At 43.0% G+C, this 25517-nt stretch overlaps 1 protein-coding gene across 2 annotated transcripts in view; it reads right to left on the reverse strand.

Annotated features, from left to right (window-relative positions):
• Positions 1–2357: 2357 nt before the first annotated feature.
• The window catches only part of NCK2 (NCK adaptor protein 2), a 44034-nt gene continuing 20874 nt past the window's right edge, over positions 2358–25517 (reverse strand). Inside the window, exons 1-4 of one of the 2 annotated variants that reach the window (XM_044285954.1) lie at positions 19189–19312; positions 10042–10281; positions 8979–9700; positions 2358–3412 (exon numbers count right to left, since the gene is read on the reverse strand). In XM_044285954.1, the coding sequence (XP_044141889.1) occupies positions 3218–3412; positions 8979–9700; positions 10042–10267 (1143 nt within the window). In that variant the 5' untranslated portion in view covers positions 10268–10281; positions 19189–19312 and the 3' untranslated portion in view covers positions 2358–3217. Of the gene's footprint in view, positions 3413–8978; positions 9701–10041; positions 10282–19188; positions 19313–25517 lie in introns of those variants that run through there. The other variant, XM_044285953.1, reaches the window with a different exon arrangement.

Genomic DNA, 25517 nt, shown 5'->3' on the forward strand with positions numbered 1-25517 from the left:
ATACCCTTACTGGGTTCAGTATAAACTGTATACTGTTAGCCCCTCCTAGTGCAGTGATAGCGAGACCAGGTGCCCAAACTGCAACCCAAAACCCACTTATTTATCGCAAAGTGCCGACACAACAATTTACCCTGAACACTACAGTCCAATATAGTATATCTTCCATGTAATTTAGCTATAATAACCTGCCTACATTCAGCCTGCCTGTGCTGTTCATAGCGTGCCCTGCGCTGATGAATGGCAGGAAAAGTCTAAGGCATATTGGTACACCATAGACTTTTTCCAGGGCGCGGGTGCCCACAGAGAGGGCTCTGAGCACCGCCTCTGCCACCCGTGCCATAGGTTCACCACCACTGTCCTAGTGGCAGGTGAGATCATTAAAGTACAAATGCAGCACAGGTCTGAGACAGGAGTGAAGGATTTGACAAGGAAAGTCAAAAAAAGAAAAAAGGAAGAGATAAAGAATCAGGCATCAATGAGGAAAGCATCGTGGAGGAGGCTCTGGAGAATGATAACTATCTCTGTATAAATAACCACTTACACATATTTTTAGCCCATGTTCACATCTATGTGAGCTTCCTTTTGACAGAGGTCTCTTGCAGCTGGACAAGACATCACATGCAATGTTTTTTTGTCCAGAAAGAGGAAATTTCCATTGTATAAAACCTCAAATTTCTGCTCAGGGTATGGCCAGGGTTAATATATACAGTTTATTCACAGAGCAGGGAAAATCACAATGTAACTGAGCAGAGTTGATATGAATACCTACGTCACAGTCCTTATCCTGCATACCTCTGGCTTCATTAGTTAAACAATACGCTCCTCTACAAATGCAATGCAAGGACATTCTTCATTCATGCAAGACAGTGACAGAGAGTATTCTTCAGATTTGTTCTTACATGCTTACTGAACCAAGCATCTTTACTTGCTCATCGAAAACATACTTACAATTTTGCTGAAGAATGGTTTGACACAAAACCCTGACCACTGGGCGTCAGACTATCTGGCTCCACAGTCCAATGACAGAATTTATAGTTAGTATGGTAAGTTGCCAATTTTGTTGTGAATTTCAACCCTTGCTCAGTGGAAGTGATTCAAGTCTTTAAAAAAGTTGCCACAGAATGAGCATCCTGCCGATTTACATGTTTGCAGCGTGCAGAAAAGCACCACAGTATTTGTCAAATCTCATCCATTGGCCTTGTATTGTAATCCGCTGCGAAAATCCGCCATGTGTCAATTCACCCAAAGGCATGCCTTAGATATGATGGTTAAAAAGAGCCCAACAGCTATGATGATATAGTCTAGGTTCTAACCAATTACTAAAGGAACATGGCACATTATATATCGTAAACCAAAAAGTCTATTAAAATGTACTTACTAAATGAAGTCAGGTAGACCAGGGAAATGACGGCCAGCAACAGCACTTTGGTAGGACTCATGGCTACGAACACCAGCAAATACCTGTACACAGTATTATATACTGCAGTAAGGAGACCAGCTTCTTACACTATATGAGGCACACCTCCTTGAGTAGGGACACAACCAAGTTTTCAACATAGCTTTGTGAGATTTCAATGCCCACGCCACTCCTGGTCCCTGAACCGTCACTTCTTCCCATGCGCCGATGAAAACATGCAGGATCCCTATGTATTCAAAAGTAGTGTTGAGCGAACTTGTTTTTTTTTTTTAAGTTCTAAAATTCGGGTTATCGAAGAATCGCATTATGGATTCAAAATTCTGTTATGGTCCGTGGTAGCGGAATCCATAACGCGATTCTTCGATAACCCGAACCTGAACTTAAAACACAAGTTCGCTCAACACTATTGAAAAACCTATACTGATTTATACAATTCAGACATATGCCAAAAGGACACACCGGGCCCAAAGAATTTGGAAAATTTGCCGGCATATACCACAAACATGTTGGGAACGGCGCCTAACCGGAATCATGAGACTATCTTTAATCATAAAGGTAGAAGAAAAAAAAAAATGTGATTTCTAATTCAGGTTCTCTTTACATCTCGTTGCAAGGCCGCTTTGGAGGTATATGTTGGGAGGATCTCCTTACGTATAGCTCTGACTGAAATCTGTGATGTATCCTACTATACAGTGGCATACACCACCGATAGGCTCCCATTGTACAGGGAAAAAAAAAAAAAAAAAAGAGAAAAAAAGTTTTTTTTTTTTTTTTTTTTTTAAAAGGTGGCCCTATGCATTGATAAGTGTAGTGTAAAAGGTTTGCTGATGCTTACCGGCCCAGCATATGCCAAAAGTACAGTCCTGGCATATACCGGGTGCATGGACACGGTGGTGGTAATACACAGATTTTACCACTATAATATTATAACATGCACCACTAACATTTCAAAAAACAAAATTTTATTTGTCTGTATTAGCATAGACAGCTACACATACATTTTACTCTTATAATTAAATACTTAATTGTATATTTAGAACAGGCAGGGGATGGGGCATAGAAAAAAAATGAAGATGGCACATTTGGTTACTTTTCATGTAGAACTTGGAATTAAATAACTTGCTTATGAACTTTCTATTATTTTACCAAATACACTATGTACTACAATCATGTTACCAGGGCGTTCTGAGATATGCTGCCACGATACTTGTGCGGAGAGGTGAGGAGGTGGCAGAGCACTGTACAGTGTAGAGAGTGTTTCTACAGCCTAGCCTGGTAAGCAACAAGGCTACAAGTTTCACAGCCACAACCGATACAGCATGTCTACATTATTATTACTATTTGCTGCAGCTTCAGTGCATGTCGTTGTGCCTAACATCTTTCAATAAAGATTTATCTTTTTCTATGATAAAAAAAAAAATAAAAATTATAATATAGCGTTTCTTAACACTGCTTCAAGTTGCCCCCTATTCCTCGGGCTAGTCATACCTAGCTATGAACTGTAAACATGTGCAGAATAGGAGGCCTTCAACCAAGGCCTGACAGTGAGTGCTTACAATGGTCACTTGAGTGAGGTCTTCAACCTGAGGGCAAGATGACTTACAAACAGAAAAGACAGAACGGATATACAAATAAAAAAGATAAAAGTACTATGTCAGAGTGTTTGTGGGATCAGAGGAGCCCGTATTATTAAGACTGCTTCCTTTGTAATGATGGCTCTGTTCCCTGGAAGTCATTTCTCGGAACTAAGGCTTGAAGATTGAGAGGCCAGTGTGAGCGAGGCCGCAGAGCAGTCTGACGTCACGGCAGTGCCTTCACCAGATATAACTTTTCGCCATGTTCACTAGTGAAGATAGGGGCTTTTTTGTAATGTTCCACCAGTTCGTCCAAGCTCTTAAACCTCCTCTGTCCAATACAATAGACACTGTCCACCAGCTGCACTTTAAAATGCTTGTTTTTTCCTGATGCCTTTAGTGAAATGGAAAAATCGCTGGGCTGGAATACAGAAGAAAAGAACAAATTTACATACACAATCAGAACGTAACCAAAAATGTGTGATCTATCAGAGATCAGAAGATTAACATCTAACTTTATTACTATATTGAGTATTACACACCCAAAACCTAAGGCCGCACTACTGATAGACATCATAATAGGAACTGCTGACTCCACAATCTGTCAGGTTCACTGCTGCCCTTGTGAACGCCCCCGCACGCACACAACAAAACTACTAACTATTCAAGGCAGAAAAGTTGTACATACGGTTGGCTGTATTTGACTAGTGCAACATACTTAGTCTACATTCGCATAAAAAAATAGCAGAGAGAAAAGTCTTGAATTGAGGAACTGTTTGAGGGTGCTATAGCGCCAGAGGCAGCATGGTAACCTCTCTATTATTTCCATGGGTCAAGATGCTGTTCCTACTGAAAAACGCTATACATTTGATAGATGTGAAGCAGGGCTTCACAGCTTTGTGACATTCAAAAGATGAAACTCCCCAATCTAATATTATCCTAAAGGCAGGCCATGAATTTGGTGGTCCAGGAGATCTGCTACAGTGTCTGGGGGCTGAAAGACCCTGAACGCCCACTCTTGGGTGATGGAAATCAGTTGGATAGATTCAGCTAATTCATTTGCCTCATTCCCCTCCGAGTGAAGCTGCTCCCCTTGTATGAGCTATAGGAATCTGGTCAAGCCAGAAAAAGGATGTTACTGGGGATATGCTTTGACACTACACTACTGTATATTTATTAAGTATATTACTCAAAATCTTTGGTGTTGTCAACATATCTTAATACAAAGTCTTGTTAAAGGGGCTGTCCGATTGTTGAAGGTTTTTTTTGTGTAAAATAATTGAAATCCTAATAAATGCTTTATTTTCCAAAGTTGCTTACATTATCCTTTTCGGTGGCTGTCTTGTTATACGCCATGAGGCAGTCAACCAGGCCCCGACGCCATGAGGCAGTCAACCAGGCCCCGACGCCATGAGGCAGTCAACCAGGCCCCGACGCCATGAGGCAGTCAACCAGGCCCCGAAGCCATGAGGCAGTCAACCAGGCCCCGAAGCCATGAGGCAGTCAACCAGGCCCCGAAGCCATGAGGCAGTCAACCAGGCCCCGAAGCCATGAGGCAGTCAACCAGGCCCCGAAGCCATGAGGCAGTCAACCAGGCCCCGAAGCCATGAGGCAGTCAACCAGGCCCCGAAGCCATGAGGCAGTCAACCAGGCCCCGACGCCATGAGGCAGTCAACCAGGCCCCGACGCCATGAGGCAGTCAACCAGGCCCCGAAGCCATGAGGCAGTCAACCAGGCCCCGAAGCCATGAGGCAGTCAACCAGGCCCCGAAGCCATGAGGCAGTCAACCAGGCCCCGAAGCCATGAGGCAGTCAACCAGGCCCCGAAGCCATGAGGCAGTCAACCAGGCCCCGAAGCCATGAGGCAGTCAACCAGGCCCCGAAGCCATGAGGCAGTCAACCAGGCCCCGAAGCCATGAGGCAGTCAACCAGGCCCCGAAGCCATGAGGCAGTCAACCAGGCCCCGAAGCCATGAGGCAGTCAACCAGGCCCCGAAGCCATGAGGCAGTCAACCAGGCCCCGAAGCCATGAGGCAGTCAACCAGGCCCCGAAGCCATGAGGCAGTCAACCAGGCCCCGACGCCATGAGGCAGTCAACCAGGCCCCGACGCCATGAGGCAGTCAACCAGGCCCCGACGCCATGAGGCAGTCAACCAGGCCCCGAAGCCATGAGGCAGTCAACCAGGCCCCGAAGCCATGAGGCAGTCAAGCCCGAAGGCAGTCACCAGGTCCCGAAGCCATGAGGCAGTCAACCAGGTCCCGAAGCCATGAGGCAGTCAACCAGGGCCCGAAGCCATGAGGCAGTCAACCAGGCCCCGAAGCCATGAGGCAGTCAACCAGGCCCCGAAGCCATGAGGCAGTCAACCAGGCCCCGAAGCCATGAGGCAGTCAACCAGGTCCCGAAGCCATGAGGCAGTCAACCAGGTCCCGAAGCCATGAGGCAGTCAACCAGGTCCCGAAGCCATGAGGCAGTCAACCAGGCCCCGAAGTCATGAGGCAGTCAACCAGGCCCTGAAGCCCGACAAATATTCAAACCTATCAATCATGCTAAAGGCACCAAACAGATTCGTACAAACCACACAACACAAATATTCGCTGTATAACCTAAGTTACACAACAGAAATATTCTCTGTATAACCTAAGTTCATAAGGTGTTCCTTGTTTCACAGCCCTAGAGGCTGCATGCTCCAGGCTCCTCTGTCCGGGGGACAGAAAACCATACTAAGGGCTCTTGCACACAAACTTATTTTTTTTTCCTGTTTTCGTTCCGTTTTTTGCGGATTCCGTTTGCGGAACCATTCATTTCAATGGGTCCGCAAAAACAACAGAAGGTACTCCGTATGCATTCCGTTTTTTTCCGTATTTCTGTTCCGTTCAAAGATAGAACATACCCTATTATTGCCCGCAAATCACGTTCCGTGGCTCCTTTCAAGTCAATGGGTCTGCAAAAAAACTGAGTGCATCCGTATGTCTTCCATGACTGTTCAGTTTTTTGCGGAACCATCTATTGAAAATGTTATGCCCAGCCCAATTTTTTTTATGTACCTACAGATTAAACATTATTGTATGCTTCAGTTTCCGTTTGTAATCTGCAAAAAACGGATCACAAACGGAAACCAAATGGCAGAAAGGAAGCGGAAACACTACTGAAAAAAAAAAAAAATTAAATAAAATGGAAAAACGGACCCCATACAGAACGTTGTGCATCCGTTCCGTGCATTGGGGACTGCAATTTGCGATCCCCAATGCACGGTCAACGTCCGTGCGGCGGCCGGGACGGATCGAGACCAATTCAACTTGAATGGGTCCGTGATCCGTCCGCACCGCAAAAAAAAAAAGCACAAGTTCTATTTTTGGGGCGGTGCGGAGGCAGTTCCGATCCATGCTTCCGTTGCGAATCTCTGCATTCAAGTGAATGGGTCCACATCCGTGATGTGGAGTGCACACAGGCCAGTGACCGTGTATTGCAGACCCGCGTATGAGAGCCGCAATACGGCCACAGGCACACTCAACATTAGTGTGCAAGAGGCCTCAGGGAGGAAGTGGGTGTTCCCTTTTTGATTGCTCTGGGGCTTCCTGTTCAGTTGTGGGGGCGGATCCATCTCTCTATGGTGCTGTGGGAAGGGAAAAATATTTTTATATTTTAATAGTACGGACGTTTTTGGTCGTGGTGATACCTATGATATTTTTTTATATTTAGGTATTTATTTTTTAATTATACGGAAAAGGGCGATTTACACTTATTTTTTTTATATATTTAACAGGTCTTGATTTTGAAGCTCGTATTTGAGCATATAAAATCCATTTTTTTATTCTGAACAATCAGATTTTTTAAATATATTTATTACTGACTATTGCTCATTTCTTATATGGGCCTTTAATCCGGTGGCCAAAATAAGAATTGCAGCATGAATGCCCTCAGCCTCTTCTGCGAGGCTGAGCACATTCAAATCAATTACCGGCATCCTCACTGGCCACACAGGTATTGTTGGGATAATGGCACCTACACATTGTTCCCTGCTGCCGTGTACTTGTCTTAAAGGGGTTCTTCAGTTTGTTTAAACTGATGATCTATCCTCTGGATAGATCATCAGCATCTGATCGGCGGGGGTCAGACATCCGGGATCCCCGCCGATCAGCTGTTTGAGAAGGCAGCAGCGCTCCAGCAGCACCGCGGCCTTCTCACTGTTTACTGCAGGCCCAGTGACATCACGAATGAAAATGGCCTGGTATTGAAGTTAAACAATGTTTTCATAAAAATTCCATAGACATTTAAAAAAAATTAATTAGGAACCAGTTCCAATGTATGTGCGCATTTTTCTCCTGGTACCTTGGATTTATATACGGCATTCTTCAAACTTAGGCTACTTTCACACTAGCATTCGGGGGTTCCGCTTGTGAGTTCCGTTTGAAGGCTCTCACAAGCGGCCCCGAACGCATCTGTACTGTCCTAATGCATTCTGAGTGGATGCGGATGCGCTCAGAATGCATCAGTCTGGCACCGTTTTTCCTCCGCCGTTTTTCCTGGCTGTGCGGAGGTAAACGGATCCGTCCAGACTTACAATGTAAGTCAATGGGGATGGATTCGCTTGAAGTTGACACAATATGGCTCAATTTCAAACGGATCCGTCCCCCATTGACTTTCAATGTAAAGTCTGGACGGATCCGTCTGAGCAACTTTCACACTTAGAATTTTTTCTAAACTATAATGCAGACGGATCCGTTCTGAACGGATCCCATCGTCTTCATTATAGGAGCGGATCCGTTTGTGCAGACACCAGACGGATCCGCTCTGAACGCAAGTGTGAAAGTAGCCTAAGACACACTTTTTAGCATGAAAAAAATCTTGATAAAGAGTCTCTGCATCGACTAGATCAGAGTTACCTTCAGTTACTAAGGAGGCTGAATAGCAGCTAGAGTTGTGAGCCAGGTCCTGTTTTAAGAATCTAAGCTTTAAAACAAGACCAGGATGGAATGCTAGCCATGATACAGCCTTTAGAAACCAGGAAATGAGATCTACTGCTATTTCCTTATAGGCTAGCACCTTGATTCAGGCCTCCTGCTTACTGATATCAAGAAAGCTGAAGTATCCCCCCCCCCCCTTCCCCCCCATATTAGCATGGAAGGAGCAGTGGGCTGACATGCTGGCAGAGAAAGAAGGATAGGCATACATCCTACTTCTCCTTGTGTAGCAGAACGTGACCTGGCAGAAGGGGAAAGTTGGCCTTAATATCTGTGCATGTTTATCAACCCTCCCATCAAATTAAAAAGTTACAAAATGTAAAAAGAAACAGTTAAAATATAGCCACATAAATAACTTCAGATTTTTTCGGAATATCCGCAGTCATCCCGTTGAGGAGAAACCCTGTTTACTAGCATTATGCAACATAAAATCACTGAACTCAAACCACCATATCATATACAATTCCCCAAACACTTTGGAAACAGAAGTAAAAGCCTGGAGAACATTTAGAAGCTTTTCTTCCGCTCATACGCATTGATCTTCACAGAGAAAGAGCTGACAAGTCCCAAATGTAAGAGCAAAGTGGGCAAATGTTTGCCATGTGACAATGACTAAGCTTCATTGAACAACAAGCACAACTATGTGACCTATACCCTGTAGTGATGAAATTACACGCCATTTTCTGGGCAAAGCTTTTCAGCCAATTGGAAAACAAAAAGAGCTCTCTCACTATAATCAGAGATTTTCTATGGTACATCTGGTAACAGCGGGATATAAGCTTACATATTTCATGCACCGATTAGTGGCATAAAAAGTATGAGGACTTTAATCAAAACACAAAATTAGGACCCCACAAATGTAAACGACTCCTCAACACTGCAATTTAATGGAACAGAAATTTCCTGCTTCATAATTTATGGAACCTTTTTACAATTTTAGATAAAAATGAGAGTAAACTTTCAGAATATATGACCTGCATACAGGAAAAACAGCTTGCAATGCAGAGGTGGAGAGAAACGTACTCACCGAAGACTCACTGTCTCGGACAAGAAAGTCTCCCTCTGCTCCTCTTTCATTCAGGGCACATTCAGCTTGATGCCTTGTGACGCCTCCATAGTACCAGCCTTTCCCAGCAAAGCGTCCTGTGCATGCAGGGCCAGTGTAGCTTATTTGGTGCATGTGAGAACTATTTATGGAAGGACCATCATTTAAAATAACCACATAGTTTTTGGGAACAAGGCCAATTTGTCCACTGGAATTTTTACATTTCCACCATTCAGGGTCGTTTTCCGGCTTCTCAACGACTTCCATGATTTCTCCTTTCTCAAAGTTCAGCTCTTCTTCAGTTACCGAACTAAACGGGTAGAGTGTCTGAACAACATGGAGAATTTTAGTGTTCTGTCCATTGCTTAGAGTCGCTCCTTTCCTCAAACTGAGAAAACTGGGGGAATCAGCCGTTGCTTCATCAACCTCTTCCACTACGTAGTTTGATGGGAACCAGCCAACCTGTCCATTGTGTGTCCCACGCCACCAGCCATCACTACATTTTTCCATAACAATCACTCGTGAACCCTTCACGAGGGAGAGCTCATCATCTCTCTCTGCGGTATATGCAAACTTTACATATGCTGGAATGTTTAAGTCATAGATCCGATCCGAATTGGTACCATTTGTTGAATATTCTGCATCAGTACTGGGAGTGGGTGAGGCATCTCTAGTGCTAGTCTTCCTCTTAGTCTTCCCCAGACCTAGAAAGAGACAAGGAGGAAACACTAATCAAGAGCAACATAACTAAAAAATAAAAACAAATATAAATAGTTGTTATGAACCATCATTATATTGGATCCGATAGATCATTGGATGGAAATGAATAGACTGATAATTATACATCTTCAAATTCATGCTCTGACATTAATAGAGATGTTCTCTACTGAAAGGGGGACACACACAAAAATGTGTTACATTTTAACGACCTGAATTTGAATATTCCCCCGTTTTGGCATGGTCGGATGCCCACCATTAAGTCGTTTATATGGCATATCCTACTTATGTGCTATAGTGGGAATACCCAAACATAAAAGTGGCTTACCCAAGGTGTCTTTCAAGTTCTTAACCAGTGATCCTTTCTTTAAGCTGTTTTTCCTCTCCACGTAGTTTGACGGTACATATCCCATCTTGTTAGCTGCATTTCTAACACGCCACCAGGTTTTGGAGTCATCCAGCAACCAGAGGCGCTCATTTTTCTTAATATCAAGTTCTTGGTCCTGCTGTGCCATATAATCCCACTTGGCAATAACAATGACTTCCTCTGTCATTTTTCATGGAGTCACTGTAAATTAAAGTTAGAAGCCTTAATTAGTAACTGTAATAATTCAGATGTATCCCCCAAAAAAAGAAAAGCATATCATCAGTTTATTAAAAGGTGCATGCCCATCTGGCATATAGCTAGGATCGAAACAATGGAAAAATAAATACATTTCGAAATGACCAATGCTTTATTCCTAGGTAGATGCAGTTGACCTATCCGAACATTTAGCATTAGAAATAACAGTTTATGTATCTTTTTGAAAATGATGGTTGTTGCGATACAAATTCTTAAGTGATATCCAACATGACTGCATTTACAGTTGTCACCTTTTCATCTTAATTTTTATGTATTAAGTCATTGGTGGCGCAGTGCTGCTGTGTGTACTGTGCACAGGGCAGCAGGGAGAGTGTAAGATCCCATTCACCCTAATAGAACTCTATTAGGGTGAATAGGACAAGGGATTAAAAGATCCCAGGTTCTAGCCCCTAAGGGCAATAGTTATTAAATAAAAAGTAAAAAAAAAAAAAAAAAAAAAAAAATAAATTTAAAACACAGCAAAATATTAAGTATAAATCACCCCCTTTCCCAATTTTACATATAAAATATATAAACAATAAACATATTACATATCGCCACATTCTCCTATGCGGTGAACACCGTAACGGAAAAGTAAATCAAAACCGCACCATTTTTTTTAGTCACCTTGTCCCCCAAAAAATAGGATAGGACTGTTCGATTATGGTCCGGACGTTCCATAAAACGCAGAATGCACACAGCTTTTTTTGGCGTTTTAGTTTTTTTTGCGTGCTATCGAGTATCGCCATAATTTTTTATGGTATCGAAACCCGAATCAAAATTTTGGTATTGAACCAACCCTAGAATACATGCAGGTTGCAGAATAAAATATCAAACATTTGAAAAGCTTATATACTTTTTAGTAAACAGAAATTACTTTATTAATAAAAAAAATTAACTACAATGAAAAAGAAGATCAGTGAAAAAAGTTCAGTCATACTGAAATATAAAACAAAAAACTACATTAACAGATTATGTTTTATTCAAATGTGATAACAAAGCAATAGCTTATTTTTTTCATTAATCAAAACTAGTCAGTCTAATTACACAGACTTCAAATGAATTTCACCAGCAGCAAAGAAATGTAATTTATCTTTTAAATTAAAAGCGACAAAATAATTCTAATTACACAGAACTGGTTCTGTACTGCAGGCCACAAATTATAGTATTCCCTCAATGCTGTTGGAGAATTCATGCAGCTACACACAGATCTATCATAAATGAAGCCAAAAAAGAATAAAATAATTCCTCTCAATTCTGTAAAAGTGCCTACAATGGAAAACGTTTCCTTGGAAAAGACAAATTGCAAAACTAAAGATTAGCACAATGGCCATACTGCCATGTTCATGTTGTCACTTATGTGTGATGAGAAAATGTACATCTGACGTCTTATAGGAGTCCCATGTTTTCAAGACATGTAGGCTTCCATCCACTGCTTGACTGCTTCCTTCCTATTCTACTCTGCATTGGGAGAAAGCTGTCAATCAGCAGCGTGTAGGCGAGGGGAGCCTACATATCATAAAAATAACGGACTGCTTGCTGGCCATACACTGCAATAAATGAGATCTAAGCTCTTTTAAACTACACCAAATTAATAAGTAATTGACAGATTGCCGATATCTGTGTGCGCGACTTTATGCAGTACAAAGCAACAGGCAAGTCCATTAAAACATTAGGTCTTCTACATATAGTGGTCCCATCATCGTGTGGTCACTGTAGAGACACCAATTAACCATCTACTTTTAGCATTTCATAAGATGGAAATCACAGGAGACCATGAACTGGGACCCAAACCAAACACAAAGGAAACAAATGCTGTACTCCTTTAGACTTGAGCTGAAAGTGTGATAGTATTGTCACTAGGGTTGTTTTTCGGGTATCGAACTTTCGATACTTTTATGTAGGGGTGGTCGGTATAGGCGATATGAATTTGGGCCACGATATGGATTTGCGCCATATCGCCATATACCACAGGGTCCCCCTCCTCCCCCCATCATTGGTGGCAGTTTGCAGTTCCGATCGGAGCCCCAGCAGTGTAATGCTGGGGCTCCGATCGGTTACCATGGCAGCCAGGAGTCACGCTGCTGAAGTCCTGGCTGCCATGGTATGTTAGTAAGCAGAGAGCAGCGCATTATACTCACGCGCTGTGGCTGCCGGTCGCTCCTTCTCATAGGTCTGTGTCAGGGCAACATGGGGTTAATGTTGGGGTTGAGTTTGTAAAACATAGAATAAATGCTCAAGAAATAAGGCTCCTTTCACATCACCGTTTCTCCTTTCCGTTCCCCGGCTCCGTTGAGGAGCAGGAGAACAGAAAGGACAGATTCTGCAGATAACTGAGACCTAACTGAGCGTAACAGAGCCTAAAGACCCCATAGACTATAATGGGGTCCATTCGGTGTCCGCTCAGAATATGATTTTTGAGCAGAGATGAAAGTCCTGCATGCAGTCGGGCAGGAGAGTCAAAGGCTCCTCATTAGCATTGTTACTTTGGCAAATTCAATATTGAACTCTGACCTCTGGTGCAGGTTTTTCTGTTTAATTCAATAAGGGCTGTTTCACACGAGCGGATGCCGTGCGTGGCATCCGTTCCGTGAAAGAGTGCCAAGACCCGATGCAGACTGCAGAGGCACGGAGCAGTAACAGTCATGTTACTGCTCCGTGCCTCTGCAGTCTGCATCGGGTCTTGGCACTCTTTCACGGAGCGGATGCCACGCACGGCATCCGCTCGTGTGAAACAGCCCTAAATGTTTTACGTTTAAAGGATAACTGTCACATTTAGACCCCAATTTCAATTTTCATATATGTAGTTACTAATAACATGATATTCCAGAATCAGTTACTATTAGACTGACTTACCCCATATTTAATAAGATTCAGCCCTTAGCAACCAGTCTGCATAAAACTGCAATTTCACTATTCAGTTAAGATGGCCGCCACTGCCCTCACCCTGAGGCTAATCCCGTCTGCCCTCACTAGCCAGTGACAATAGCCCCCAAAAGTGTCAGTAACCAGAGCCCTCCCCCCTAAAGGGTTAATCTCATGCAGCACAAAGGGGTCCTCTTACCACATGTTGCTTTCATTTATACACTGAGCAGACGGCAGATCTCCCTTTCATGGTCTGCGCTGCTTCAACTCTGCATTCTCCAGCTCTGCTGAGTGAGGGAGCGTCTGCCAAGCGCAGGGACAGGGAGAGGTGCACACAGCCCAGGCACTGTTATCAGCTGCTGGGGAGGACCTGGCTTTAATCATTTACTTACAGTCCCTGGCGGTCTGTAATCTGACCTTGCACGCTGCCTGCTTCTGCGTCCTCCGTCCTTCAACAGATAGACGGACAATGCCTAGCAATACTATTTTAAGCACAGGTAAAAGTAGGCAGTACAGGGAACTAAACTGTGGAATTAAGGGGTAATTGATCACACAGTGAAAAGTTGAAATAGGGCCACCAAGGAGATATTAATCACAACAATCCAATACAAAAATATAATAATAATAATACGACAGGTATACTTTAAATAATCAAAAGGCTTTTTTGTGTTTTATTTTATTTTATTTTAGCGTGGTATCGAACGGTATCGAGTATCGCAATACTTTTTTATGGTATCGAAACAACCCTAGCTCAGTTTGGTGGAGCCGAGATACTTCTTTTTGTCTTTTAATATAGAGAAAATACATGAATATTTTTCTCTAAGGAGTTTACACAAAGCTTACATGGATAATGCATCTGCACATACATGAAGAAAAGATGAATAAAATTGCCTGGAAAACGTTAAAAATTGATGTACTTCTGTACAATACACTAGAAATGAAAAACCAATACTAAAAAAAGAGGGGACAGCCGGGAAAGGAGGCATTGACTTGGGTGCTGGTGAACAATGCCACAGGATAATGACCTCAAACACACCTTGAAGTCCAGAAATGGCTGGTATATTACAAAACCAATACTTTATATTACATCTTAGGCTACTTTCACACTTGCATTCAGAGCGGATCCGTCTGAGACGGATCCGCTCATATAATGCAGACGGTGGATCCGTTCAGAATGGATCCGTCTGCATTATATTGCAAAAAAAATTCTAAGTGTCAAAGTAGCCTCAGACGGATCCGTCCAGACTTTACATTGAAAGTCAATGGGGGACGGATCCATTTGAAAATTGAGCCATAGTGTGTCATATTCAAACGGATCCGTCCCCATTGACTTACATTGTAAGTCTGGACGGATCCGTTTGCCTCCGCACGGCCAGGCGGACACCCGAACGCTGCAAGCAGCGTTCAGGTGTCCGCCTGCTGAGCGGAGCGGAGGCCAAACGCTGCCAGACTGATACATTCTGAGCGGATCCGCATCCACTCAGAATGCATTAGGGCTGGACGGAAGCGTTCGGGGCCGCTTATGAGAGCCTTTGAACGGAACTCACAAGCGGAGCCCCGAACGCTAGTGTGAAAGTAGCCTAAAATACAACCTTAAAAAATAAAATCAGACATCATATAGTACATGACAATGTCTTGCTAACAAAGCCAGAACCAGCCCTGTACCTCACATGGTGATCACAGCAATAATGCTGTCTGTTAAGGCAAGAATTTTCCAGCATCAGCAGGATTGGATCCAGAGCTGCCATCAAGAATTTCAGGGCTCCATGCAGGAAAAGAGGTGTGCCCCCCACTCCTATTTACCAATCACCATAGTAGATGATATGTTCATTATAATGTATGGGTTATTATAATTACAGAGATGCCAATTACTGTTTTGTGATATATAATTTGAAGGGAACCAGTCATAAACTTTATGCTGACCTCACTCAGTGCAGCATAAAATACTGACAGAAATGCTGATTTCAGCGGCGTGACACTTATGAGCTAAAAGTCAGTGGTTGCTGAGGACCAGCAGCATAATCGTTGCAGCCCAGGCCTCGAGAAGAGTTAAATCTACCTGAGAAGAGTCATGGTTAATCCTAATCTCCTGCTCTCCTCACCCATCTGCTGATGACTGGAAGTTCTCTCCTAGAGACAAAAGGAGAAAACTACATAGAAGCCTGTCAGCCATCAGCAAGTGGGCAGGAATTCATGAATGACCAGGACTCTTCTCAGGTGGCCGTGACTCTTCCAGGCCCAGTCTGCAATGATTGTGATGTTGGTTCTCGGCAACCACTTACTTTTACCTTTTAAATGACAGACCGCTGAATTCAGCTCACCTGTCTCTTCTTTATGCTGCAGTTAGTATGAGTAGCATAAAAGGTGATGACAGGTTCCCTTTAAAAAAAAAAAATATATACCATAAGGCATAAAAAATCCCATCTTTACAGTAGAGCTTTTCTATAGAAGAATGGGTAAGTCAGCGGTTTACTGTACAGAAGGTCTGAGGTCCAAATGTCACTGAGACCTGCAAAGTAATCTGTACAGTAAAAGGAATGGCATAAAAATCCTGCCTGCCCTCACTAGCCAGTAACAATAGCCCCCAAAAGTGTAAGTAACCAGAGCCCTCCCCCCCTAAAGGGTTAATTTCCTGCAACACAAAGGGGTCCTCTTACCACATGTTGCTTTCATTTATACACTGAGCAGACGGGAGATCTCCCTTCCCTGGTCTGCGCTGCTTCGGCTCTGCCTTCTCCAGCTCTGCTGAGTGAGGGAGCGTCTGCCAAGCGCAGGGACAGGGAGAAGTGCACACAGCCCAGGCACTGTTATCAGCTGCTGGGGAGGACCTGGCTTTAATCATTTACTTACAGCTGCTGATGAGCTGCTGATGACTGGCTGGTATCTCCTATTGAGAAAACCAAGTAGAAGTCCAGCAATCATGGTAGGTGGGTGGGGAGAGCAGGTGCTTGTGAATCACTGACTCTTCTCAGGCCCATGCTGCAATAAGTATGTTGCTGGTTCTTTAAGCCTATGAATGACATAATGTACCGCGGAAATCAGCTCATCTGTCACTACTTTATGCTGCTTCCAATTGGCTAAAGTTGATAATAGGTTCTCTTCAGGCCTCATGCACACGACCGGTGTTTTTCTCGGCCTCCGTTCCGTTAGTTTTTTTGCGGATAGGATGGGGACCCATTCATTTCAATGGGTCAGCCAAAAAATGATGATAGTTCATCTGTTTGTGTTCCGCGTCCGTTGTCCGTGTTTCCCTTCAGCAAAATAGATAGTGCATGTCCTACTTTTTTCACATTTGCGGCCAAGGATAGGCATTTATTACAAGGGATCTGAGAAAAAAAATTGATCCTCCAAAACAAACGGATGACGCATTAGTTTTTTTTTAGCGGATGCACAATTTGCGGACGCAAAGAACAACTTTCGTGTGCATGAGGCCTTAAGCAGAGAAAATTCAGCCTTTCCAGGTCTGTGGTGTAATGGCAACTCTTCTGCCTGCAATATGGGTCTGGGGTTCAAATCCAAGACCTGTTAAGGCTACTTTCACACTTGCGGCAGAGTGATCCGGAAAGCAGTTCCATCGCAAAACGTATGCCAACTGATGGCATTTGTCTTAAAAATGCCTGATCAGCCGGAAAATGCAAAAATGCATTGAAATGCTGTCTCAGTCTTTCCGGTGTCATCCGGAAAAACGGATCAGGCATTTTTTTTTTTCAGATTTTTGAAAGGATGGATCCAGCATTTTGAATGCCGGATCCGGCACTTATACATTCCTATGGGAAAGAAATGCCGGATCCGGCATTCAGGCATGTCTTCAGTTTTTTGGGCCAGAGATAAAACCGTAGCATGCTGCGGTTTTATCTCTGGCCTGATCAGTCAAAATGACTGAACTGAAGACATCCTGAACGGATTACTCTCCATTCAGAATGCATGGGGATATAACATCAGTTATTTTCCGGTATTGAGCCCCTAGGATGGAACTCAGTGCCGGAAAAGAAAACCGCAAGTGTGAAAGTACCCTAAATACTGTCATTTCTTTAGTAAAGGTCTATGTGCTGGAAGAGGTCCCCTTCCCCAACCTATATCCAATACCGCGTTATTAGTAGTCACTGTACTGCCAGCCCTGCTTGGAGTCTTGAGCTGGGATGTAACCACAGGGTGTGGGTCACAGATCGCAATTCTGCTGGAGGAGTCAAAGTGCACTCAGAACGTCATCTTCTGACTTTGGCCCCTTTCACACCAGCGAGTGCAATGAGTGACGTGAACGCATAGCACCCGCACTGAATCCTGACCCATTCATTTCAATGGGTCTGTGCATAAGAGTTTTTTTTTTTTTTTTTTTTCGCGCATCAGTTCTGCTTTGAGTGAGAATAGCAGCATGTTCTATATTCTGCATTTTCACACACCCCATAGAAGTGAATGGGGCTTCAGTGAGAAACACACTGCATCCAGATGTAGCCTGGAAGCAGTCCGGATGCAATGTGTTTTTCACTGAAGGTTCTTAGATGTTGTTTATAAAGTCTTAAAGAGGACCTTTCACTACTCTACAAACGAAAAAGTAACTATACCTGTGGGCAGAGCGGCGCCCAGGGGTCCCCCTGCACTTACTAGTAAGTCTGGGCGCCGCTCCGTTCGCCCGGTATAGGCTCCGGTGTCTGCGCTCCCTCTGACTGTTTTCTTGTAGGAGGCGTGTCCCTTGCTGCACTGCTGGCCAATCGCAGCGCACAGCTCATAGCCTGGCTAAAAAATCAGATAGTACATGCCAATCTCTTTCCAACAAAGCTAGAACCAGCCCCATAACTGACATGGATGCGGACATATGCCCATTCACTGCTCCAATTGGTCTGCTAGATAGGCTGGCAGCTTAGGGAGCATTCCCTTTCTGCTGCAGCCCTCTCAATGGAACTGCCAAGGCACAGAAGATATGGCAGATGACAGTTAAAGATTTAAACTATGTTTGACCATGTGCGACCACTGCAGTGAAGTGGACGGAGCAATAAGGAAAAGAACAAGGAGCAGGTGGTGCTGTACAGATACATTTTATCGAATACCTAAGTGGCTATGCTACATTTTTAATTACATGCAATTACTAAAGTATTCAGATCCAGGTGCTGGTTTAAAAAACTTAGAATATTTTTCATGGCACAAACCTTTTAAACGGTAAAAAAATATATAGCCTTGTGTGTCAACAAAAGAGGCAAAAAGCAATATAACAGATACAATTTTTAGGCTATTAACCATTTCACCATGTAATGGATCGAGCTGTATCCTACTTATATGTACAGATGTTTGGTGTCACATTAGAGCAGCTTTCTCCACAACAACTACAGTATAGTTCTTTTATTTACAGCAGTGATACCTCAACTGTTTTTGCAAAATGTTGTGTTTTTCACACTATGATGTCGAGTTTATGGGAAAATAAAAAGAACAGTCTGACAGGAAGCTCAGTGTATATTTCAGAGGTGAGTCAGTCTATTTGCATAATACATCTTTTAATTTTTTATTTTATTTCTCTATTAATTTTATATTTAGAGAAATACTGGTTTTTGGAAACTATTTGTCAACTAATATAAATGATGTCTCCAAGTGACGGGTACTAACATTTTGGTGCTGTGGAATCTCTTAATGCCTCCATCTAACTAGCTGCCCTGCTGACATAGATCCAACAGAGCACTGGCTCTGTATGGGACTGCTCTCTCTGCGCTCCCCCTCCCTTCTCTCTGTGTTAGCAGCAAGAGAAGAGTCTGATAAGAGGTTTAGGAAGCATTTTTCTTTAATAAAATATTAAAAAGTTTCTGATATTTGCCTGTACTATTCATATATGAAAGAAAAAAAATGAGACTACAGTTATTTTTTAACTTACTCAAGCACACAGCATTAGACTAGATCTACACGACGACATTTGTCACGCGTCAATTTTTATAATGGTAGTCTATGGTGTTGCACTGTGACATGCTGCGACTGCGACAGTCGCAGAAAATGATGATTACTTACCGGTAATTTGATTTTCCAGAGCCCATGACAGCACCACGAGAGAGGAACCGCCCTCACAGACAGGAAACCTACAGAATAAAAGGGCGGACACTCTCCTCCCAATTCAGTATGATATCTAAGCACCGGAGGAAGGCCGCCAACATATTGTTAGATAAACATTTAAATACACTTTTTTTTTTTTTATGCTACACCGTGTGAATATAGAACCAACACACAGAAAAGAAAAACCCCAAAAGTGAGGGAATATAAGGGTGCTGTCATGGGCTCTGGAAAATCAAATTACTGGCAAGTAATCATCATTTTTCCCTTCTCCCAAGACAGAACCACGAGAGAATTCCCAAAGGAAACAATCAGGGTGGGAGAGTAGAAAGGAGAACCTTTTCCCCAAAGGAGGAGCCAGAAGGAGAAGCATTCAAATCCAAACTGTAGTGTTTAAAGAAAGTGCAGGGAGACGACCAAGTGGCGGCTCTGCAAATATCCTCCAGAGGTACAGAGGATCTTTAAGCCCAGGAGGTGGCCACCGCTCTGGTAGAGAGTGTGCCTTCAGCCCCGCAGGAGGGGAAACACCACAGGACAGATAAGACAGAGATAGCAGAGACAATCCATCTAGCAATAGAGTTTTTGGATGCTGCACCACCCTTATTAACTCCTTGAAAGAGAACTAAAAATGAAGTTCTGGGACAATCTTTTGTGCAAGATAAACTGTTAATTAACGCCCTCCTGACGTCCAAGCAGTGAAGGGATCTTTCTTCTTCTGACCTAGGATCTTTAAAAAGAGTCGGAAGAATAATCTCCTGAGATCTATGGAATTTGGTAACGACTTTCGAAAGGAAAGCCGGATCACGACGTATTACCCTTTTGTCTTCTAGGATTGTGGTATATGGAGGGTTGATGGAGATGGCCTGGATCTCATTCACTCTGCGGGCAGATGTTAAAGCTATTATCAAACATAACTTCAGGGTGAGGTTTTTGATAGAAATGGATTCAATTGGTTCAAATGGGTGACGAGTTAGAGCTTTTAAGACTAAGTCTAAATCCCAAGGTGGAGGTCTAGGTGGCACTATTGGGGTAGAACGTTCTACTGCCCTAAAGAATCTTGCAACCCATGGGCATCCCGCAATGTCCTAATTAAACAGAACTGAAAGAGCTGAGACATGAACTTTTAAAAAGGTATTACTTGCCAGCGCCAGGTTCAGACCCTTCTAAAGAGATTCCAATACTAAATGGATAGGAGCTGAACATGGAATCGCATTTATCTGGATATGTCCAAAATCAAAAAAATTCTGCCACACCCTAGCATATATGGCAACTGTTACTTTCTTTCTGCTTTTAAGAAGGGTAGAGATCAAAGGGTTGGAGAACCCTTTCCTCTCTAACAGGAACCTCAAGTTCCAGGCAGTTAAGTGGAGATTTCTCAAGCCAGGATGAACTACTGGGCCCTGGCTCAACAGGCCCCGGATCTCTGGAAGGACACATGGCTCCGATAGACATGATCCGGAGCCTCGTGAACCAAGATCTCCTTGGCCTTCTATTGAAGGCAACAGAAAATTGCATTAGGCTTGTCAGTAAAAGCAAAAAAAGGAAGAGACCACTGTGGTACTCAGAAGTGGCCAAAATCATTAAAAACAAAAAGATAGCATTTAGGAATTATAAAAAAAAAAAAAAAAAACAACGAGGATGACAGACAAATTTATAAGATTAGGCAGAGAGAGGCCAAACAAGTTATAAGAGCTTCTAAAGCACAGGCAGAAGAGAAATTAGCTCAGTCAGGGAAAAAAGGCGATAAGGCATTCTTCAGATACATAAATGAAAAAAGGAAACTAAAACAAGGAATTACCAAATTAAAAACTAAAGAAGGAAGGTATATGGAAGAAGATAAAGAACTAGCTGACTGCCTCAATGAATACTTCTGTTCAGTTTTTACAAAGGAAAATGAAGGAGAAGGACCTCAGTTAGGAAAGAAGACTAATGAATCTTTTGACGCATGTGTCTTTACAGAGGAAGAGGTTCTAAGTCAACTGTCTAAAATTAATACCAATAAGTCACAGGGGCCTGATGGGATACACCCAAAGCTATTAAAAGAGCTCAGCGGTGAACTAGCAAAACCATTAACAGATTTATTTAACCAATCACTGGCAACAGGAGTCGTCCCAGAAGTTTGGAAATTAGCAAATGTTGTGCCCATTCACAAGAAAGGTAGTAGGGAGGAATTGGGCAACTATAGGCCAGTAAGCCTGACATCAATAGTGGGGAAATTAATGGAAACCATACTTAAGGAGAGGATTGTGGACCATCTAAAATCCCATGGATTGAAAGATGAAAAACAGCATGGGTTTACTTCAGGGAGATCATGTCAAACTAATCTTATTGATTTTTTTGATTGGGTGACTAAAATAATAGATGGCAGAGGTGCAGTAGACATCGCTCATCTAGACTTTAGTAAGGCTTTTGATACTGTCCCACATAGAAGGCTTATCAATAAAGTGCAGTCATGGGGCTTGGACTCCCATATTGTTGAATGGATTAGGCAGTGGCTGAGGGACAGGCAACAGAGGGTTGTAGTCAATGGAGTATATTCAGACCAAGGTCTTGTTACCAATGGGGTACCTCAGGGATCTGTTCTGGGACCCATATTGTTTAATATCTTTATCAGCGAAATTGCAGAAGGCCTCAATGGTAAGGTGTGTCTTTTTGCTGATGATACAAAGATTTGTAACAGGGTTGATGTTCCTGGAGGAATACACCAAATGGAAAAGGACTTAGGAAAACTAGAGGAATGGTCAAAAATCTGGCAACTAAAATTTAATGTTGATAAGTGCAAGATAATGCACCTGGGACGTAAAAACCCAAGAGCAGAATATAAAATCAGTGAAACAGTCCTAACCTCAGTATCTGAGGAAAGGGATTTAGGGATCATTATTTCAGAAGTCTTAAAGGTAGGCAGACAATGTCACAGAGCAGCAGAAAATGCTAGCAGAATGCTTGGGTGTATAGCAAGAGGAATTACCAGTAGAAAGAGGGAGGTGCTCATGCCGCTCTACAGAGCACTAGTGAGACCTCATTTGGAGTATTGTGCTCAGTACTGGAGACCATATCTCCAGAAGGATATTGATACTTTGGAGAGAGTTCAGAGAAGAGCTACTAAACTAGTACATGGATTGCAGGATAAAACTTACCAGGAAAGGTTAAAAGACCTTAATATGTATAGCTTGGAAGAAAGAAGAGACAGAGGGGATATGATAGAAACTTTTAAATACATAAAGGGAATCAACAAGGTAAAAGAGGAAAGAATATTTAAAAGAAGAAAAACTGCTACAAGAGGACATAGTTTTAAATTAGAGGGGCAAAGGTTTAAAAGTAATATCAGGAAGTATTACTTTACTGAGAGAGTAGTGGATGCATGGAATAGCCTTCCTGCAGAAGTGGCAGCTGCAAATACAGTGGAGGAGTTTAACCATGCATGGGATAGGCATAAGGCCATCCTTCATATTAGATAGGGCCAGGGGCTATCCATAGTATTTAGTATATTGGGCAGACTAGATGGGCCAAATGGTTCTTATCTGCCGACACATTCTATGTTTCTATGTTTCAATAAGAATGACCCTTGCTCTGTCTTCCCTGATCTTTCGTAACACACGAGGGATCAAAGGGAGAGGAGGAAACGCATAGCCCAGGGGAAAGCTCCATCTCTGTACTAGAGCGTCGATCCCATAGGAGAATCCTGCTGGATCTAGGGAGCATATTTTTGGAACATTTTTGTTCTGGTGGGTAGCAAATAAATATATCTCTGGCTGTCCCCAGAGGGCTGTTATCTCTCTGAAGCTAGAGGATCTAAAGTCCTCTCCCCCTGAGAGAGACGGTGACGACTGAGAAAGTCTGCTTGTTTGTTCTCCATACTATTTATATGCACCGCCGATATTGATGCACATTCTCTTTCGGCCAGTAAGAGAATCTTCCTGGCATTTCCTGCATCTTGTACCTCCTTGTTTGTTCAGGTAAGATACAACAGTCCTGTTGTCTGTCATCACCCTTAGGCCGAATGCACACGGCCGTGAGCTGTCCGTGGAACCGCGGGCTGGATTCCGGCTGAGAGCAGGAGCGCACAGCGTCATTGGTTGCTATGACGCCGTGCACTCCCTGCTGCCGCAGCAATGCAGTAATACACTGGTATGATCTATACCAGTGTATTACTGTACTGCGTCGGCAGCAGGGAGTGCACGGCGTCATAGCAACCAATGACGCCGTGCGCTCCTGCTCTAAGCAGGAATCCAGCCCGCGGTTCCACGGACAGCTCACGGCCGCGAAAAACAGCCGTGTGCATTCGGCCTAAGGGTGATGACAGACAACAGGACTGTTGTATCTTACCTGAACAAACAAGGAGGTACAAGATGCAGGAAATGCCAGGAAGATTCTCTTACTGGCCGAAAGAGAATGTGCATCAATATCGGCGGTGCATATAAATATGCCGTGTGCATTTGGCCTTAGGCTACATTCACACGTCAGTATTTTTCTATATTCCGAATTTCGGTCCGTTTTTTGCGGATCCGTTGTTCCTGAAAATGTTTCCGTATGTCATCCGTTTTTTGCGGATCCATTGACTTTGTATTGTACCAGGATCCGATTTTGCGGATAATAATAGGACAAGTTTTATATTTTTTCGGACATGCGGAATGGAACAACGGAAACGGACAGAACACATTGTGCTGTCCGATTTTTTTCAAGACCCATTGAAAATGAATGGGTACGCAACTGGTCCAGATCTGTTCCGCAAAAAACAGAACAGATCAGGAAAGAAACAACGGACGTGTGAATGGACCCTTAAAGTTCTGTCTTTTATCCTTGGAAGAGAGGAATTCATTGGTAGTGAACTGCTGTTAACTCTTTCAGGTTGGAAGATCCTTTCTTCTGACAACTGCTCCACCGACCCTGAAGAGAAATCTCCTGAACATGCGCGCCCCACCCCCAGGGACTGACATCTGTAGTTAGGCATACTAAGTCTTCTAATCTCCATGGCACCCCCTGAACTAGATTTTCTCTCTCCAGCCACAAACTCAAATCCTGGAGTATACTATCTGAGATTTTTATCTTTTTCCCTAGAGAATCGTCTTTCTTCCAGTGAGACAGGATCTCCCGCTGCAAAGGCCTTAAATGGAGCTGTGCCAATCGTACGGCCGGAATACATGATGTGAGTGATCCAGACCCAGGATAGACATTGCTTTTCTTAGAGAGACCACTGGATTCCCGATCAGATGCTTTATTTTTTTCTGGATGAGAATTACCTTTTCCTCTGGTAAAAAAAACCACTTCTGGCATGAAGAGTCTAAAATCAACCCCAGAAAGGACTGTTTCCAGGTGGGACATGGCCTTGATTTTTCTTGGTTTACAATCCAACCTAGTTTGTCTAGAATCTCTAACACTATCTGTACTGCCATTTTGCAAGCATATTCTGTTTCTCCTACAATTAAGAAATCGTCCAGGTACGGGAGGAAAAGGACATTTTTCTCCCTTATGTGAGCTGACATTTCTGCGATGATTTTTGTAAAAACCCTTGGGACCATCGAGAGGCCAAACGGTAGGGCCTGGAACTGGAAATGTCTCAACCGACCCCCTATGCTGACTGCGACTGGAGAAATCGAGATGTGAAAATATGCATCTTTGAGATCTAACACTGCCATGAAGCAGTGAGGAAAAATTAGGTTTATGGGAGATTTTATAGTCTCCATTTAGAATTTCTTCACCCGAAGAAAAAGGTTCAATTTATTTAAATGTATTATTGTCCTGAATGAGCCATCTGTTTTATTCTTTTTTTTTTTTTTTTTTACCAAAAACAGGGGGGAGTAATATCCTTCGCCCATCTCTTTTCTACCACCGGGATTAAAACAGATTTTTCTATTAATTTTAGAACTTCGTTTTCCATAGCGGAAACGCCTAAAGTTGAAGGCTGAACCCTTGTAGGTAAGAATCTTACTAGAGGGATTTGAGGGAATTCAAATTTTAATCTGTTGCGAATGGTGTCCAGAATCCACAGACTTTAGGAAATTTGGGACCAGGCATGGAAGAAATCTCTTAATCTGCCCCCTACCTGTCCCCTGGCATCTATGTTGATCTTGTTTTTTCTTGTCCTTTTTTTTTTTTCTTGTCCCCAAAGGACTGATTGAAGAAAAAAAACTTCTACCTTTCCTTTGGGTACGAAATCTATCTTCTCTGGTCTTTTTATCTGACCCCTGACCACCTCTAAAGGGACGAAAAGGACGGTCTAATTTATTACTAGAAGGGAAGGAACTTTGAAATCCTGGAAATTTCCTCTTTATCGGCCGCTTTGTCTAATA

This window comes from Bufo gargarizans, chromosome 3, assembly GCF_014858855.1.
Source record: "Bufo gargarizans isolate SCDJY-AF-19 chromosome 3, ASM1485885v1, whole genome shotgun sequence".
NCBI classification, from domain to species: domain Eukaryota; kingdom Metazoa; phylum Chordata; class Amphibia; order Anura; family Bufonidae; genus Bufo; species Bufo gargarizans.